A 20,901-nucleotide genomic window follows, 5' to 3' on the forward strand; every position below is an offset into this window, starting at 1 on the left:
AAAATTCCCTGTATTCCCACGTAGTGGCAGCACATACCAGGAAAGAAAAAGTTGGGAAATTGGCACACTTTTTAAATGTACAGATGGCGCCATAAATATACGGCATCGACCATTTTGGCCTTGTTCACGGCACCATATATTTACGTCATTGACCCTGAAAGGGTTAAAGAAATTCAAGGACATCTTTCCTTTGTATAAGGTAGCATTTTGAAGTAAAATTACTATCATTATGCTGATACTTCAGTATTCCCCTATAGCATTAAGCATCACTGGTTATCTGCTGATCATTGATTCCCTGAAAAAATTCCCTGCAATCCTGACAAACAGCTGCAGTGCTACGGTTGCAAAACTACAAGGCTAACCTGGCTTGCAGGCTGGCAGGTGGCACCAGCTCCTGGATGTAGTCCAGCTGGTATGTGTAGAGGGTCACAAAGTGCATGGCACTATAAAGCAGCAGCAGTGTGCGCATGACCCGATAGCCTGTCGCTAGTGGACGGTGCATGCCCAGCCATGTGGCCGACCAAAGAAATGCCACGAAGTAGGCAAGTGAACAGAGTGATGCATGCAGAATTCCTGCAGCTGCCATTAAAAGCAGCACTAAAAATTCACCCAGGAGCATGAGGAATGTGTGTCGTCGCCGATGCATACCACCACCACCACTGCGCGGAGTGTCATCAGGGGTGGCTGGAAAAGACAAACAATAATGAAGAAGGAAGTCTTACTTTTTATTGCTGAAAAATAATGACATCAAAGGAAGACAACTCAAGGCAAGTCATACAAACAGGAAAGTTAAAGCACATGTCAAGCAATGAGACAAATACTGCAGATTATTAGACAGTACTATGTCATTAGCATTTTCATTAGCTTTTCACCCAAAGCTCATCTTCACAGAGGACACACCTATATATACTTCTTACAAACTGAATTTTAATGGCTCTTATATATATCTTTGAAAGTTTGTTTCTTCCCTTTTGAAAATATGGTATGAACAGAAGCCATAGTCTAACAAATTGTTTCTTCAAACACACAGTCAGCCTGTGAGAATTACAGGTCCCAAATGTGCTCACCAAGCTTTTCACAGATCACCAAGGTAAATACAGCCGCAAATAGCACAACAAAGTCTAGGCCAAGAAGAGTGAGTGCTTCTGGTGCCTTGATTCCATCTGCCCGATGAAGCCCAGCCAGTGCTAGCAGGCGTTCTTGTAGGCCACAGCTGTGTGTGAAACAAGCATGGTAAATCACTGCAACAAGGGTGCTAACTGCTGCTGCTATTATGCTTTTAAACCATAAGCAAAATAAAAACCCCACAATTAAAGCTAAAACCATGTCAAATACCAATCATACATGACAAGCTTACCATGCCTACATGCATATATGTCCCAGTAACAACAAGCATCTGCACCTGTAGAAAACTTAATACAATGCAAAAAGGATGAAGAAACGTATGCACCCTAATGTAATCACCAAAGTAGCATGAAGAAATATATTCTCCAGGTGCAATCTGTGAATCCTTTTTACAACTAACATTTAAGGGGAATATAGAGACTGCTTTAGGCACAGAGCCTAAGTAAACTATTATATATACTTAGTGCTTGTGTCCCACTTTAATGAAACCAATTCAAGATACACTTCAAGTGCAGCATGGATTTAGGCATGAAGCATGTTATATCATGAATATCTGAGCTAGTGGTCCCATGGTACCATACGATACTGATGTGCACACTGGTTGGTCCCGTGTGCTGGACACTTGAGCCACATGGTTTTCATGCCATTGAAAGCTAGGTGCATTGAGCCCTCAATGGAATAAGAGGGGAGAGGAGGTAATAGGGAACCACTCTATTCTTGCAGAAGCAACAGCAGAGCACTAGGCTTATTCGATGCCACATGCAAATTAGCACAGAGTACAGGTGGATGGACGGGCCAATTTCACGGTGTTTGCCCAGCTCCTGACAACATGGTCATGAAGTAGCTTTCAACCATGGCACCATGTTTACTCGGGCATGCATAATCAGTTTGTCGTACCATGTGACCACTATCACAGATCTCCACCATGTAACTTGCTTCCTGCTTCACAGCCATAGTTGTGCTGCACTTGACATACATCTTCACCTTGTCACATTAAATATGATGCATAATTAGTGACTGGTAGTGCACCTGTGACAAAACATTCATACTGTGATTACGGAGTCAACAGCTATGCAAAAAGCAGAAACAAGCAGCATTTTTGAGTCAGTACTCCTTTCAGAAAAACATAATTGACTTGCCATCCCAGCCCAGTGAAAGTGGATGTCCAGCGAAGCTGTTGAAAACCACCACTACAACTGCTGACGGGGGCATGCAATGCTTTGTTGATCAATTCTTCCTCTGCCGCATTATTCAGCCGCAGGAAAATGTAGACGTGCGGATTTTGGAATTCCAAGGCCATACAACCAGCGGCAGCATGCCACCGCTGGTCGTACTGCCGTTTCTTTTCCCTTTGCTGCTCCTCGGATTCACGCTGCACCCCCACAGTCCTAAGTATGCGTCGCCTACCCATAGTGGTGCTACAACAATAAAATCAGTTGCTAGGCTGGTTCTGTTATAGCATCATCATCATCAGCCTGGTTATGCCCACTGCAGGGCAAAGGCCTCTCCCATACTTCTCCAACTACCCCGGTCATGTACTAATTGTGGCCATGTTGTCCCTCCAAACTTCTTAATCTCGTCCGCCCACCTAATTTTCTGCCGCCCTCTGCTACACTTCCCTTCCATTGGAATCCATTCCGTAACTCTTAATGACCATCGGTTATCTTCTCTCCTCATTACGTGTCCTGCCCATGCCCATTTCTTTTTCTTGATTTCAACTAAGATATCATTAACTATATCATTAACATTATCATTAACATTATCATTATATATGAAAGGCTAATGACATCACTCCCCACGTCGCAAGCTGCCATCGCCGCATGGTGGCAGCTTGCGCAACAGTAACAGTTACTGGGAAATGTATGCTGGGAGTGCTACGTGCTTTGCACTGTTAGCAGGAGCGCCTTATCAATTATGTGGTTTGGATGCTTCTTTTGTGCTTGTTCTTTATTAAAACAAATGCTGTGCTGTATGTTGTATGCACGATACTACAGCATGTATGCACTTTCGCTTCAATCGCTCGAAGTATTTTTTTCCATGAGGATGCCGCCCCGAAAAATGCAGGCCAACTAGAGGCTAGTAGCTTCACTGTAAAATCCCTGAAAAAGTTGGAGCAAAGCCCACATTAAAACTAACCTCCCTTTTAAGCTGCTCCATGGCAATTATGATGTTACGAGTGAACTACAGATGTTGCTCCTTGCATGGATTCACATGGTTTCCTGCAATGCGCATGGGTTCCTCAAATCACACTACAGTGCAATGTTGTTTAAAAGACAAATGAAGTGTAATATAATATTTTTATACAGGGTCCATTATGAAAGTAATGTGCATTTTCTGGGAAAAATAGATTTATTGACCGGACCTGCACAAATGGTTAAAATTCTTCAAAATACTCTCCCCCTCCATCAATACACTTGCGGAGACGTGTCTGCTACACCTAGAAGACACCCTGAAAGTCATCGATGGGAACGTCTCTCAGGAATGCTGTAACATGCTTTTGGATGTTTTCTACGGTCTCCCAATGCTTTCCTTTGTGGGGATGCGCGACTCTCGCGCGTCCCCTGATGTTTTTCCCGCATAGCGCATCCCCTGATATGCTGTTTTCCCGCACGGCTCGCGTGGCCTGGCGGTCGGCGTGGTACAAGCGCGGTGCGAGAGATGGCGCGACTGTCGCGCTGCTGCGGGGTTACTTGGGCGCCGAAAGGGAAGGCGCTTGGGCTCTTTGGGTTCGGGAAGCGAGCGGGAGCGGACGTGCCGCTCGCGCGTGCGGCGACCATGCTTCTGCGAGACTGTCTCGCGTGGCCGCCTTCGAACGTGCCACCATACGCGTGACTGTACACGCGAACGACCAGGCGTTGGGATCCAGCATGGGGCGAACATATTCGCTCGCAATGCGGTCGCGGTAAGTCGGACTTCTAGATTTGTCGCGCGCCCATCGGCATGTTTTGGGGATAGCAACTCGGCTAGCAGGCATTGATCTATGAAAGGTGCAATAAATGCCCTTGTGATTGTTTGCACTACTGTGTTGTCGTTCCTTTGTCCCAAGAGTACGGAGGGGAGAACCCCCGTATCTCCCACATCTGGCTGCCCAACGTGGACCTCTTGGGGCATCGGACGATAGATTTAACAGTTTTGCTTCGTTCGAGACCTTTGTTTGAACCGAAGCGTAGGGCTAGCGTGGATTTTGATCGCTAGCGTTGGCGGCGTGCTTTCTTGAGCGAGGCGGCGGTGGCTGTAGTGTGTTTGAACACGTCAACATGCTAAGCCTTTTCGCAAGTGTTTTCTTTAATGACATTCGTCAGTACGAGAGCCACGTGGTCTGCATCCTGGGAGAGCGAGGCTGAGCGCCCGCGGAGCAGTGGCAAGCCTGAAGCGAGTGAGTACGGAAGCCTCGTGGGTGGTCCGAATTTCTTATGTAAATAGCTTCTTCTATCTCTTTGACTCGGATGAAGTCGCGGCTCTGGGAGCCGGGTGGCCGCGGGCCACGGGTGCCACGACGGGCTGACTGGTATTGCGGCCTGGCACCGGGCGCTCCGACACCGTCTGGGACGGTGGGCGCCGTCAACTCGGATGCTGTGTGCACCGAGCGGAGTAGGACCACCTCACAGAGCTAACGTCTCCTCGCGGCTGCCTGTTTTGCGCTCATTTTGAGTGTTGTTTTTGGATGCCCGTTGTTGTCAGAGTAGCGACGCTTTAGGCCTAAGGCTTTACGAAGCTGCCTGTCGCACGTGGAGGGACACAACCTGGTGGACCGTGGCGTTGAGGTGTTGCAAGTTGCTTCCCTCATTCTAGTTAGCCTCGCACGAATTGAAATTACTCGTTCGACTCAAGAAAGCGAGCTTCGTTCACGTGAACTTAGCAACTGAGTAGCTGCCCGATCTTTTGCTAGCCGAGTTGAACATCGTACCACGTGGGCGATGCGCATGCAGAATTCCTCTCCCTTGCACTACTGTAGTGTTTGCCGAGTGTGTTGAATTTACGCAGCGTGATTGGAGTCACCCCTGGTTTGCCGTCACCTGCACATCGTCTGCGCTGCTGCCCCGGACTACGATCGAGTCACCCCGGGCGATGGTGATGCTGTGGCCAGTTACTTCGGCGGCCTCCTGCATCCAGCTCACAACCCTCGGCGGCGGACAAAGGAGCCAGCGGTCACCGACAGCTACGGCGGCTCTTGCCAGCAGGGCGCGTCGGCGCGAGCGACGCTTGCTCGTACCGACTACTGCGTCGTCGTCTCCGGAGTCCTGGCCTGGGATCGTGCCGTCGAGTCGCAAAGCTGCTGCTGTGACCGGCGGACGCCAGCGGTGTACCCCAAGGACAGTCGGCTCGCATGTTATGGACAGCGTGTGGACATTTCCCCGGCGCGGCCACTGTTGCATGTACCATCTTGTTCGCGAAGCACGGGTTAATGTTAGACCGTGTGACATGTTTCGCCGGAATAAGAAGTGATTTAAGGTTGGGGGGATGTGGGGATGCGCGACTCTCGCGCGTCCCCTGATGTTTTTCCCGCATAGCGCATCCCCTGATATGCTGTTTTCCCGCACGGCTCGCGTGGCCTGGCGCCCGCGGCGCTCGGAGTGGTACAAGCGCGGTGCGAGAGATGGCGCAGCGGGGTTACTCGGGCGCCGAGGGACAAGGCGCGGGCTCTTTCCCGGCGGGCCGGCGAACAGCGTGGACATTCCGCGCGCGCTGCGACCATGCTTCTGCGAGACCGCCTCGCGTGGCCGCCTTCGAACGCACGACCGTTGGCGTGACCGAACACGCGAACGACCAGGCGTTGGGATCCAGCATGGGGCGAACATATTCGCTCGCAATGCGGTCGCGGTAAGTCGGACTTCTAGATTTGTCGCGCGCCCATCGGCATGTTTTGGGGATAGCAACTCGGCTAGCAGGCATTGATCTATGAAAGGTGCAATAAATGCCCTTGTGATAGTTTGCACTACTGTGTTGTCGTTCCTTTGTCCCAAGAGTACGGAGGAGAACCCCGTATCTCCCACACCTTTCAGCGCTCTCTTCAGTCGGGGAAACGAAAAAAAGTCGCACAGAGCCAAGTCGGGACTGTAAGGGGGATGGGGGACCACAGGGGTGTTGCTCACGGCCAGGGAGTTCGTAACGGAGGATGTATGGCTGGGGACATTGTCATGATGGAGTTTGACCGTGTCTTTGATGTCAGCCCTCACGCGTGCGAACCGGCATTTCAATCTCTTGAGCACCTCCAGGTAAAAGGCTCAGTTGACAGTTTCTCCCTGAGGGACAAACTCAAAATGGACGATTCCTTGGGCGTCGAAGAAGACAATGAGCATCGTTTGGATGCCAGGCTTGCTCATTCACGCTTTCTTGGGGCGGGGGGATGATTTTGTGTGCCACTCGCTGCTCTGCCTTATCGATTATGGGTCGTACTCGAACATCCAGGATTCGTCTCTGGTTACGACAGAGTTAAGGAAGTCCGGCTCATTCTGAATCAAATCCAACAATTCTTGGCAACACAAGACTCGAAGTTCTTTCTGATCTTCCATCAACACTTTCGGCACAGACTTCGTGCAGACCTTGCACATTTGCAGATCCTCGGTCACTATCCAATGTACCGCAAATGTGGACATGTGTAGGGTAGAACCCTCGCCACATTTCCCGAACGGTTTAACCGCGCTGCCATGGATAGTTGCATCATAATAAAATCACGCGCATTACTTTCATAATGAACCCTGCATTCCCAACAAGGCAAACATTTTTTGATAAGATTCAAAACCTTTTCCTTTTTGTTTTACAGGCAATACTGAGCAAGTAATTAAGCTGAATTTTGATTCAAGCCAACTTTCTTTTCTCAAACAACACAACTGCAATTAATAATAGAGCACCACCATGAGGCAAACAGTATCATACTAGATTTTAATTTTTATTTTTCAACTGGTTTTACACCACACCTACAGCAGCAGCTTTAGGAACATCAACTTACAACAAAATCCAACTACAGCAACGGCAGTGAAAACTGGCTCACTGGTGCAGTCCTAGAAAGCACAGTGCACCATTACCACAACATTTTAAAACCTTCCATACTTCCCATTACTGTCAGGGACTTTGCGTCAGGGCGATGCGTAAAGAGCAAAATGGGAAGCAGCAAGTGTTACAGTGCTAGTGACATGCAGAGAAGACCATGAAGAACAAGGTTAAGGCACTTTATGTAGAAACATAATCAGGACAAGCATGCACCTCCTTAACAAGTGGCTACTTCCAAAATGCCCATTAACGAAAGGCAGTGCTCAAAGCACAAAGTAGTGCTTGCAGCAATCCATCAATGGCAGGGCAAAGTAGTTTTTCTAACCCAATGTAATAAAAATAACCTATGGATTTTAACATTTTGAATGCCAACCCCTGTGCACCCTATGCAAGGTTTTCTAGGGATGTACTCTGTAACGATCACTTTCGGCAATACTATCCCCTTGGCCACGCCTTTGCAAACGGTGCGCGCCCATTGGCTACTTTAGCAAAATCGAATGAGCTGATTGGCTGGTTCAGCAATACGTCATCCGATTTTGCTCAACCAGCCATGATGGCGATACTATCACCGAAGTGTCACTGTTGCCAAAAGTGATCGTTGCAGAAAAAGTCCCATGGCTTTTTGAGGTACTCATGTACACTGGGTACAGTGGCCAGACGAACAATTTAACATTATTCTTGTAGCTGTTTAAATGTAAAAGAATTTTCCAGACGTTTGCATAGTCTTGGTGCACCAATGAGACATTTGGCAGACACTGTTGCAACGTACCACATTTGCCATGGAAAATGGAGAATATTTAAGACTGCGTCCCACTGTAAACAGCATGATGTAAATAAAGCATGTTAGTTAATCTCAACAACACATTAAAACAACCAAACAATGAAGATGAGCATTTCACCTTTCATCTTCTTATCCCCAAGTTGCTAGGACAGGTAATATGGCATGTGAGTAATGTGTAAAAAATGAAACTTTGAGGACAGCAGGGGCGTACTATCCCCAAGACATAGATGGGTGTACTTGTGCGTAGCAGTGCAAATATCACATATTTAAATAAGCTGTTCCATGCTTGATAATAAGTGGCTTACCTGTCAGCAACATTATGCTCTTTGCTGTAGCTTTGTGTTGATAGCAATACTATTTGGTAGACCACTTGGGCCACACAAAACAAAGTGCTTGCCCCTACAACTGTCTTGAGGTAGCAGTTTGTTCGTACTGAAAAACAAGACCATTTCAAAGTCATACTAAGACAAAAGGCTGGTTCATAAAGATACAGTACACTCTCATTAAGACAAACTCAGTTAAGCCGAATTCTTGCATATAATGAACAACATGAGAATGTTTGTTTGGTTTTCCACAGACTCGATGGCAAAAAAAAAAAAATCCGCTTAAGATGAGCCACCTCAGACGCGCTCTTTGGTTAAGATGAACATTTGGAGTGACCACTACTGGTCCTGGAGGCTAGAGTGCCTCAATGCGCCATGCCCAGGGATGCGCGCATCAATGCACCCTACTGGAGGCCTGCAGCCCACGGACAGAGGCGAAAACAAGAAGTAAACAAAAAGAGACAACGATCTTTCACTTCGTGAACGAGGGTGATGCACAAGCTTATGGGTGCTATAGTGCATACGAAGCTATCAGCCCTCCGTGTGCTTAGACTGTCCGCATCGCAGATTGTATTCATTAGAGGGCTTACGCGGCCGCGCCATACACAGCAGTCGCCAGAGTAGAACGCTCCCTTGTGAACATTCGCTTACTAACTAAATTAACAAGCATAGTGTCAGCACACACAGGCAAACATGAACACATCACACTCAATGACTGTGGACACTCTCTGTCAAAATGCTGGTGTGAGGAATCATGGCAGCAGCAGCGAGCGTTGTGACCTTCGCGCTGTCTATCGCTTCAATGCAAAGTGAGTGGCGAAAACACAGCACACACAAAGCTACGAGTCATCGGCCCACCTAGACTGAGCCCCCAAAGCAGATCGCGTACAACATCCCCCTCCCTCCCCTCCCAGGTGCCATGTGTGTGATAGAAGATGGCACACTTCACCCCTCCTTTCCACCTTTGCGCACACGAGATTGAGCCGCCATCGTCAGCTCACCGTCGCACACTTTCACTCGCACACATAGCATACAGCACGCAAGGATGATGTTATCATGAGAGGAACCCGGTACATCTGTATGGCAAACGAAACCTGTAGCAACTGCCAGAGGAGGTGAACCCAGAGCTCCTCCGCCTGCCTTCCTCCTCTGCAACGCTTCGCCTCGTTTCTCCTTCCATGCTTCGCTCAACATCACCTAGACTTTCCTCTAGGTTGTGTTGCTTTGCCACATGCTCAGTGCGTTCCTTCGTACTTTCGCTAGCTCAGAGCCTGCACCGATGACCTGTGAGGCACCAGATGCCTGCTTTAACTCCCCAGTGAACATTTTCCAGCAGCACGAAGGCATAGAAGGATTTTTAAGGTCATTAGGTGAAATGACATCGTTTGTGGCTGCTCGCAGATTTGCACAGAAGCGGCAAACATCCATCACGGGCAGGATGAAACCAAGCAAGAGTACCACTTGAAAACAGTCTTCTGTTAAGCTCAGTTAAACAAATGCATTTTGTCATTTTTCCCCCATTTTAAGTCTACTTCATTTACCATTTTGAAGATATTTGGATGCACCTGGTCAGTTGCCAATTATCCTTCCAATGAGACGAACTTCTGTTAAGATGAACAAATTTTCATGGTCCCTTCGTGTTTATCTTAAAGGGAGTCTATCTCAAACTGCTTAAAATATTTAAGCTATCCATTACGTAGTTGTCATGCAAGTTTGCCAAATTTGGCACTTCTTTAAACTTTGTTTGGCTACAAGACCTGTTTCCTACAAGACCTCTCTTTTGCTCATTCTAGCCCTGGTTAATCTGCCAACAGACAAAAGTTCTAACCATTCAACTATACAACATACAAGTCTAACAGACAAGATTTCTACTACACAGTAAGAGCCAACACCCATCTGGTACTGTGATGATACTGGTAAGTGCGAGACATGGCCACAATTCACAGAGCACTATGTGTACATCTGCCACAACACTGATTAAAGAAGCCAGGTGCCATGAGCCTTATCCAGACCATTTCCTGCAACCAGCTCTTGGAAAAGGATGCCATAAAGTGGCTGCCCAGACAACGAAAAAGACTTCCTCCAGAGAAAAATGCAGATCACATCTTAATATGGAAAATACAGAGGTTTAGTGTCAATCTGAGTTACTTTCTGGCATGGCATTCCAAAACATTCCATATATTGTACAAGTGAAACCTTGCACGACATGTAGTCACTTTTAACAGCACAGTAAATTCACACAAAACAATAAAACAATTTCAGTAGGCTTGATTAGTTTGGGTATCAATACAAATAAAATCAACCAGAGTCAGTGCCAGATAAGTTTACTTATACTGAAGCTCAGATTCACAAGGCAGTGAAGTTTATTTGGAAAAAGCTTGCAATTAGTCGCTTCTGCACTGCAAAAAAGAAAGCCAGAAAGCATAATGGTGGTTTCAAGCTGAATGCAAACACGTTTCTCACCATGATCCGCGCAGTATAACATGTACCCAAAGCACTCAGTAGACTTGCAACAGTTGACACATATGGAATCGCTGCCTCTGAACCTTCAACTGCTTGACACATCATGCAAGCTTCATACTTTGCCTTATTTCATATCTTCCATTTCTTTTTTTTCTGGCAGTGTGTCATCCTTTCCCTCTCTCGTCTACCCATGTGAATACATCTGCACTTGTGTTTTTTATTTCAACTTTGCTTTTTACACTCCCTTTAGGTTTTCTGTTTGTTATGTAATGCCTTGAAAGCATATAATTTGGCAAGACCACTCCATCATGGCTACTGCTGTTCCACTGCAGAAAGACTGGGTTCCTACAGAACATTTGACTGACTCAAGGACAATTCAAAGATTTCAAACATGCTGAAGGCCAAAATTCAAGAAGGGGGAAAGTAACTTGAGGAACAATAAAGCACGAGGCCAAGAGAAGGAAACGAAAACACAGCGCATCAACATCTTCAGCATCTTCCTTCTCTTGTCCTCGTGCTTTTTTGCACTTTGCCTCAAGTTATGCAGTACCAACTAGCCCACTAGTCTGTTCTCTTAGGGAAAGTAACTTTATCAATATACGTCAACTAACAAATTCGAATCTCCTTAGTAGCAGCAATTTTTTGTGACTAAGGATCCAGCGAGTTCAACATGTGCTTCAAGCTTTTCAGGTGGCTTTTCAAAAGTCAAATAGCTGAAACTTGCACACCATTTCGCTCACCTTTGATGCGCACCGGTGGCTGCATGAACAGTGTAGATTTCACTTAAGACTTTCCTCCCGGCACTGCTAAACCCTAGGGTTTGAATATGGAGCCACAATGGCTACGATGTCAAGACGCAAAACAACGAAAATTGTGGCATGGCTTGGTCATCAGGTCTGGCTTTGTCCAGCTCCATGATGGCAATAGATGCAGCCCTACGTTTTTGAAATCTCTATACAAGCCTGTCATCAGTGGTTGTGGACACACTGTACTGCAATAATGAAGTGAAAACTCTTAAACTTAAATACATATATGTGATCGTTTCTGGACAACGTAGCGAAAATGTGGAGTTTATATTTTTGAATGTTTTGCTTTGCAGAAGTCGCCCCAATTCTGGTTTTCAAGGAGTTCAAGGAACGCATTTATTTTGAAGACTCTAATGTAAATTTTGATGGCCACACCATTTTTGTTTTTCATAAGTATTTATCTTTAAGCAGGATCAGCATATAAAGGAGTGATACCAAGAAGACGTGTAATAAATAAATATTAAAAGGACACAATGGTAGTAGAAATGAGCAAGTGCATCATGAAAAAGAAACAAAAATCCAATCAAAGGCTTTTTCTTTAACCATAACAGGAAGTCACTACCACAAGGAGTTTTTAATGACAACAAGGAGTCAACAACACAGAGAAACAGGAGTATTGGGGGTAAATGAGGCAGTGAAGCAGCAGCCAGTTACATCACTTGAATGTTAAAGAGCGAACTAGTGCTGCTACGCAAAGATACCTCAAAAACTTACCTATATTTGTGTTCCTGGAATTTGGTCCAGGAACTAATGGATTGGCCAAGAGAAGAAGTAAGTACACAAAGGAGAACACATTGTAGCGAAACAGCACCGCTGCAACAAAAATAAACAGTGAATGTGATTTTCTGTCACCATAAATGCAGTAATTATATAAACAAGAAAACACCTTAAGTAGCAGCAAAGAATAAATGTAGAGCTCAAATCTAAGGTCCAGTCCACCACCATCATCATCATCATCCGGTTTTATGTCCACTGCAGGCCGAAGGCCTCTCCCCGCAATCTCCAATCACCCCTGTCTTGCGCCAACCGATTCCAACTAGCACCCGCAAATTTCCTAATTTTATCGCACCACCTAGTCTTCTGTTGTCCTCTACTGCGCTTCCCTTCTCCTGGTACCCATTCTGTCACCCTAATGGTCCTACGGTTATCTACTCTACGCATTACGTGACCTGCCCAGCGCCATTTTTTTCTCTTCATGTCAATTAGAATGTTGTCTATACCCGTTTGCTCTCTGATCCAAACCGCTCTCTTTCTGTCTCTTAAAGTTGTGCCTAGCATTCTTCATTCCATCGCTCTTTGCGCAGTCCTTAACTTGTTCTCAAGCTTCTTTGTAAGTCTCCAAGTTACTGCCCCATATGTCAGCACCGGTAAAATGCACTGATTGTATACCTTCCTTTTCAATGATAATGGTAAGCTTCCAGTCAGGAGCTCACAATGTCTGCCGTATGCAATCCAACCCATTTTTATTCTCTGAATTTCCTTCTCGTGATCAGGGTTCCCTGCGATTAGTCGACCTAGGTAAATGTACTCCTATGCAGACTCTAGAGGCTGACTGGCGATCATGAATTCTTGTTCCCTTGCCCGGTCATTCATCATCATCTTTGTCTTCTGCATATTGGATGCATATTGGATGATAATGGATGCAATGATGAGTATTGCAATGCAGAGCAAAAATATACTTTTTCGAGCTCTTTCTTTAAATGGAGCCAGAATGTGAGGTACATGTGACTCAGCATTTGTACATACTTATCTGGTGTACCTTACACACAAAAGAAGAAAAAAAACTTGCAGACATATGCCAATCTGAGCAACTGCTACATAAAAGACAGCAAAGCTGTATAAGCGAGTTATCACACTTTTTGTCAGAAGTACTAGGCTGGTTGTTTTTAGTGGTGACTCATCACCACTGCTACCTCCCCATTCTCACTGATGCCCTGATCATATGGCCACTTTGAGGCACTGCTGGACCATGCCACCAGCTTTCATCGCTGAAGCCATACAAACCCCTATCTGACCACCCAGTCACCTGGATTTCCCCTACACTCCAGCCACCATTAATGTGACTACAAATACAAATCTCGTTACAATCCAGTTATATAAATATGCCCCAGCTGAACACTTATACCAAAATGAGAAACAATGCTTAACTTAAATATGTGCTGAAGGAAAAATGAAAGAAAAAAATTTGTTTCAAAGCTAGTCTGATGTGCTCAATTGGTATTACCTTCACCACAGTTCCTAAAGGCTAAAACAGAAAATGCCGCGAATTACTGAAGTTTCAGCAACAGAACTTGGTGTGTATTTTGAAGGCTTAAATTTCCTATTCAGTATAAGCCACCGTATTAAATGTACAATTCCATCGAAAGCAACTTTTTGGTGAAAACAGTAGGCTTTCAGATATAGCAGCTAGCTCAAGCAATAAAAATGTCATTTTGGCATGGAACACAAGGTGTATTAACGCATGATTTCACTCCTGTAATGCATGTTGCAAATAAAACATTATAAAAGCTAGATAAAAATGTCAAAGTTCTGCTAAGACAGTTAGCCTAGTTTCAAAACACCCCCACTGACTTCCACTCCCCATATTTCTTCCTTATCATGGACCAGTGAACCCAAGAAAACAAATTGCATCAAGTATAGATCTTTGAATATAGCTTCATGAAAAAGATACATCCTCTGGATAAAAAGTAGTGCATGTTATCCAGGTTAACCCTACAACTTGAAATCTAGAGCTGTACCATTAGCACACTGCATCAATATTAGCAAATACAAGTATTACTCATTCATGCCACAGCCCCTTTCGCTCTGCTATGGCAGTGAACTGCGCTCATCGACTCATTCAGGGCACACACTCGAGAATGGAGGCTAACATGTTTTATCTGATGGTTTAGTTTATTCACTATCATGAATTCACTCTCTTACATTTAACTAAAGATTATACATGTGTTGAGGAAAAGCCTCTTTCACAGAACGAATTAGGTTCATTGATGTTCTCAGTGCATGTAAAGAATGAATTGTACATTTAATATTTTTCTAAACAGGATTTTACTTACAAAAATTTAGTGAAATAAAAGACAGGACAAAATTCTGCACATTGTATTCTGAACTAGGCTAAGACACTTTTGATACATAAAGTACAGAAGGTTGTCACACATACCTAGCAACAAAACAAGAGGAAGTGCAACTCTAAACAGCACTTGGCAAACAACTGCTTTGACCATCTTGATGCTTCTTGCAACAACAAATGATAAAATGATGTGTTTTGAAGGACAATCGAAGACCTCCTTTGTCCCTTCCTTCAGCTTAACAGGCACATTCTGCTTTTCCAAGCTTGATGGACGACATCACAGTGTGCCCAATGCTGCAAGAAAGAAAAAATTAAAAAAAGAAAAGAACACTGTTATGATGTGTTGTCCATGTCACCCAGATAAGAGGGGCATGGTCTTGTAGTTCTGACAACAGCAGAAGCTTGCTGAACATTTATGCCATGTCATAAAATGAACAGCTGCCGCAAAAAGTAAAATGAATACGAGTTTTCATTGTAAATGCTGCATCTGCACCACTTATATTCAACATTAAAATACTTGAACAGAACTGAAACTTAGTCTATATAGCATGAACTGCAATACAAGAAGCAACAGTGCCATGTTGCTGTAATCCTTTCCTTTGTGTCATGCGTTTTTTGTGCTACAGATTTTGTAATTTCTTTTATAAAGGTTTTACATATAACACTTGTAAAAATACAACAGGTTTGTTAATTACAGAGCACTCTTCTCTTTTATTGGATAAGCATCAACAATAGCCATCAAAAAGAAGCAAAATATAAAATAAGACAAGAAGGCCAACAATTTACAAACCTGATGGAATCGCCCTTCTAAAGCAGGTGACCCAATAATTGTATAACTGAAGTATTACAGACAGCATGCAGCATAGAAACAATAGTTCTCTTTTGCTCAATCATTTCTCTTCTTAGTCCTAGATGGCATGCAATAATGCTACAAAACTTTGCATTTCAGCCTTCACTCTACTGATTGTGTGACAGTTGTAAGAAAGAAATGTGCCACATTCTTGCATTTGTAATGATTTCGAGATCATCTCAATGCTTCATTTCATTTTCCTTTCTTCCTTCCCGATGTGTAGCGTCAAGTGGCCAATCGAAGCGATAACAGGAGCACAATGGTGTATGGGCCACATCAGAACCGACGACTCGGGGCAAGAACAATACAAAATAAAATGGACCATTCGAACATATGTTGCCCCACTGTAGGCAAATGCTTATTTTTTGTCTGTGTCTCCATGCCACACACTTACATGTGAGAACAAGTGTTACAAACTACATTTATCAGGCCATTTATGATGTTTGTACCTACAAACCTAAAAATGCCCTCTAACATAGGCGGAGAGTTTTAATTTTTCCAAGAAGGAGAGGGGGGGACCAACTTTCCGAACCATATATATATATATATATATATATATATATATATATATATATATATATATATATATATATATATATATATATATATATATATATATATCTCTTGCACTTGAAGAAACTGTGTGACCTCGAAGAATTGAGCACTGAAGTGATGGCATTATACAAGACCTCATAGTAGGAGATAGTTCAATTTCACAGCCAGAATCCTCTTGGTGGTGTAATCGTCATTCGTGTAATTGTCGCATACTTGGCTATCACTAATACTGCTTCGCCTTTCCAGCGAAACTGCAGCCTCTCTTCTTTTTCTGCGAGTCCGAGTATAAGCGCTGCTGCGCATGACTGCTGTTGATTCTGATTTCGAGTGAATCCAGCTCAGCCTCATTTCGGTTACTAAGTGAATTATACAGTGTTCCCCAAATATCATGCACCAAGACTTAAAGAGCAGTTGCGTTACTTAAAGAAAACCTAGTGCGTATTGTTCATGGTACAATGGAGTAGCCTCCAGTAATTCATTTGTTACTGAGATTTAATTCCATAATTGCAATTAATTATCTAACTCGAGAGGTACTGTCCTTATTTTCAAAGTGCCAATGAGGCATCTGTAGGCACCCCAAAATGACATCTAACTACAGTGTTTTCAGCGACGTACTAATTGCATACAAGTTTTTCCGACTGGCAAAAAAACCTCACGAAGTATGAAAACTACCACGTGAGTGCGCTCCCACCCACATCATAAAGCAGTGCCCTCAAATAAGCTGATTGAAAGCAACTGCTTTGCCTGTCGCAAACCCAAAAACAAAGCGCATTACTTTGATAATGGTACGGAAGGAGCACCAACAGCAGGCTTCGCAGCTATTCCTTCCTCTCATTTCTACGTCACAGTTATTATCTGTCTCTCAAGGCTGACTCATCACATTGGTAACAAAAGCCCCTTGATAATGCGGCCGAAGTGTCGCTCTGACCATGCGAACACCTGTATTACCACCATATATTAACACCATATATTAGTTTCATAATCAACATCTATAATTGAAAGTCTTATTTAGGAGAAGCAAATGCATATAATGAGCATTCCTTATATTTGCCCATAATAATGCTGTACTTGGCAGTTAACATTTTAGTGCAGCTCTAAAACAAAGAAAAAGCCATCATTTTCATTCTTAGAACAGCAACAATTGAACTCATTTGATCAATAAAACCAAGCTATGGGGTGTTACATCCTGAAGTCACAATATGGCCATGAGAGATGTCATACAGCAGGAAGCACCAGATTAATTTTGACCACATAGCTCTTTAACCTCTTAGAGAGTGAAGACCACCTCTAAAACTGCACTTAAAGGTACATACTTGAACGTATGTGATGCCAGAACATCCGAGAATTAGTTCCCAACCCTTTACTGCCCCAAGGTGAAATTTATCGTCTTTGTTCTAAAAATCTAAGAAGAGCATCTAGTGCAAAAAATGCTGTTGTATCCATGCATATTTTCCCCGCATGTCTTTTGCTTAGAAGGCAAACCACATCAAATCTATTGGCAGCTTGTAGAACAGTTGATAGAGCAAAGGTGACTGTGATTTGTGCACCCAAATGAATGCAGTCAAGCAAGTTTCTTGGAGTGTTCAGTCTCACTGAAAACTGTGCACAGGGCATTCCTTTGTAAGTGAGAGGTGGTGACACACAGACATGCTTTTGTTACACAACTACACAACTTGAGATCTAGGATATTACTCATTTAAAGGCCCCATGGTGATTGAGGAGCTCAGACCAAGTATGTAATGATGTTCGAATAACTCAGACCTCAGTTAAACACAATTAACACAAATGTGTGCCAGTCACAGAAATAGCTCCCTGAAGTGCTCCCAGATGTACACTATCAGTAAAGGCTATTGATAGTGTACATGTTTAAAACATATGTCAAGATAGACAAACATCGAAAGACAAACATCCATGCTCTGACACATACATAAAAGACCTTTCAAATATAAATGTTTAGACTGTTCTGACGCCCAAGCATTTGTGAAATTATATGCAGCTCTACTTTTCACCCTTTTTCCCTCTGTCTTTTGGTCGAATTAATTTGAAAGGGAATGTCAAAGCATAAACATTGTACCTGAAATTCAAATGTGCCTATAATGAATACTCAGCGCTTGTGCATCACTGAAACTGCCCACACAGAGCTTAAACTGACATTGTATGAACCAGGGTATGAACATGTATGATATACTATTTATTTGATGTGTCATATAAGCATGTTTTGACATCAATTACATCAAAAACAGATTTAGGCAGGATAATACTGTTTTATGTTATCATTTCTGTACATCCTGTTTATTATTCAATTATGGTTAACCTTCCTAATAAAGGGAAAGCAGAGGTTATCTCACCAGTTACAAAAGCATTTGCAAAACTCTCCCGTGAGATACGAACCGAAACTAGAAGGCACATCTGTGTTTCTCCGAAATTGCGTACTTTGTGCTCACTTGCGTGGGTATCTATCAGTGCTGGGCAGTAAGATATATGCATCCTAGATGCTATCGTAGATATACTTTGGGTGCCTCGTATCTCTATCATGATACCTCTGGCATGAGGTATATCAGTATCTGTGTTTCCAATATATGAAAGAACATATCATGTATCTTAAGATACCAGATACTACTATCACAACATAACTGTACAGAACTATAAAAGTTGGCTCAACTCTGCTTCTCAAGATAACACTGCTGACACTAAGGCACCTGAATTTCCACAGGCACTGAATATTCTATTCTCTCAACTTAACAGGTAAGTTGACAATGCTTCATGCTTAAATGTCATACCTATTAGTGGTGCCACCTGCATCGTGTTTCTACGTATTCATAGCAATTGTGTGATACAGAACTACCTTTCTATTTTACTTACATTTATCGCTTTTTTAGCTCACCCTTAAGTTTCTTCCTGTTGTAATTGACTAGGTAGTTGGAGCTATCAGAGGCAGCAGTGCGAATAGCGGCGGTATGCTGCGACACTTTGTGCCACTACAATACGTATGAGACATTTTTGGGCTGCACAAGTTTTCTCGTGGAAGAAAAATCATAAAAGGGTTACACATTAATGAATATGCCACTAATGAATACTTTACGCTAGCAGATTAGTAGAATATGAATAGTCATTGCGGCTTTATGCATGTGCTCTCAGTATACACAATCTGTCACGAAAAATGTTGCTACCAGCATTGTAGCTACTGTACATCCGTCCGGTGATCAGGTATTGCTTAAACAGTAATATGCTTATGGACAAGGTGAAATGCCACAGCGGCAATTGCACCATCATGCAGAGGCATGATGGTGCAATTTTGAGAGACTAAGATGTTTCATTCAAAACAAGGTTGGTTGGAGTTAAACAATTTGTAAGCAGACATTTTTGGCATAGGCACTTGCTGTTGCACTAAAGAGATCTATAATAAGAAATTTGCCAATGTATCGAAGTATCTTAAGATACAAATGGAAAGTATCGTATCGGATACAGTAATTGTGGTATCTTGTATCTGTATCTCAAGTACTTGTTTCCCGAGTAACTTGTACCGTATCACGGTACATTTGCTAAGCATCTTTGCCCAGCCCTGGTAACTATGCACGTTGCAACCGTTACAGAAATTTGCGCTTCTTTTTTTTTTTTTTCACTTTTCTGGGGTTTTACGTGCCGAAACCACGATTTGGTTATGAGACACGCCGTAGCGAAGGACTCCGGAGTAATTTTGACCATCAGGGGCCCCAATGCACGGGACAAGGGCGTTTTCGCATTTCGCCCCCATCGGAATGCGAGCGCCGTGGCCGGGATTTGATCCCGCGACCTCGTGCTTAGCAGTGAAACACCATATCCGTTAAGCCACCTCGGCGGATGTAATAAGCTTTCCACCTATAATAATTACATAAATGAGCGCAGTAAACGGTCGCCCAGAGGTTAAGTCCAAGATATAACTAGGCCAGAAATTGCATAATTTAAAAATTCCAATAATATTAAAAGTTGTTGAAATGCTGCCTTCAGTGTGACCTGTCAAACCGCGCGTAGAAACAGCCTCGTATCATGTCGGGCACTCGTCACAGGATCAGCAAATCCGAACTTTTGGATACCGCACATGAAGCAGACCACATGACAGGTAGAATACGCACAAGGGCCTACCAAAACGTAGGCGGTCGTCAGACATCGCAAAGCGAAAGCCACACCGACGCGTTAGTTCTATACATTCAAACACATGCATCATTTCGGATGTGCGCGGCTATCGATCCGGTCACGAAAAAGTAACAAAAACAACCCTAAGGCCATGGTGCATTAAGAAGTTCGTCTACACGTTGCGTTCTGTGGACAAGAGTGGACCCTCAGATAACGACGACCGCTCGAGCTTTGCTCAGGGTCTCCATTTCTTGGACTCGGGTACATGACGAACAAGCGCAACTTATCTCTTCGGACTTGCCACAATCGCCACTGAAGAGTATTCCGTGTGCACAAGGGCTATAGTTAACAGTATACTCACAGCCGACTCCATCGGAACACCTTCACACGCTGTTTCTGTTCGTCTATCACGGCTGACCTGTCACAGGCGATATTGGTGAAACGGCGAAACCGTGTCGATGATAACGCGGCCACCCCCCTTTTTCGCTCGAGCTACGCACGATTACGCTCGGCTGTAACAAACGCATAGCGCGGACGGAATCGTATGCCGGCCAGCTGGATAGGGAACATGCTACGCCCTCTGCTCCAGAGAGCTCGGTCGCTCAGTCTGCGCTATTCATCGTCAGTCAGGTGTTCGACGCTTTGAGTGAAACCAGAACCAAACAGCATAGAAGAAGGCAGAAGCATAATACTCGCTAGCGCGCCATGCGGCCAAATATGACGTCTCTAAAGTTAACGATATCATAAATTTTAACTTAGTTCGCTATGACTTCAGTTCAACCGTGCTTGAATTACCAGGTTTTATATGTTGCAATAATTCCAAAGTG

At 44.0% G+C, this 20,901-nt stretch overlaps 1 protein-coding gene across 3 annotated transcripts in view; it reads right to left on the reverse strand.

The window, feature by feature from the left end:
• The window catches only part of Piezo (piezo type mechanosensitive ion channel component), a 237,466-nt gene extending 216,780 nt beyond the window's left edge, over positions 1–20,686 (reverse strand). For all 3 annotated transcript variants that reach the window (XM_050191503.3, XM_055062065.2, XM_050191500.3), the window contains exons 1-6: positions 20,436–20,686; positions 14,647–14,850; positions 12,204–12,302; positions 8,203–8,329; positions 1,068–1,213; positions 363–684 (exon numbers count right to left, since the gene is read on the reverse strand). In XM_050191503.3, the coding sequence (XP_050047460.1) occupies positions 363–684; positions 1,068–1,213; positions 8,203–8,329; positions 12,204–12,302; positions 14,647–14,710 (758 nt within the window). In that variant the 5' untranslated portion in view covers positions 14,711–14,850; positions 20,436–20,686. The remainder of the gene's footprint in view (positions 1–362; positions 685–1,067; positions 1,214–8,202; positions 8,330–12,203; positions 12,303–14,646; positions 14,851–20,435) is intronic.
• Positions 20,687–20,901: the final 215 nt, after the last annotated feature.

This window comes from Dermacentor andersoni, chromosome 1 (assembly GCF_023375885.2).
Source record: "Dermacentor andersoni chromosome 1, qqDerAnde1_hic_scaffold, whole genome shotgun sequence".
Lineage (NCBI taxonomy): Eukaryota > Metazoa > Arthropoda > Arachnida > Ixodida > Ixodidae > Dermacentor > Dermacentor andersoni.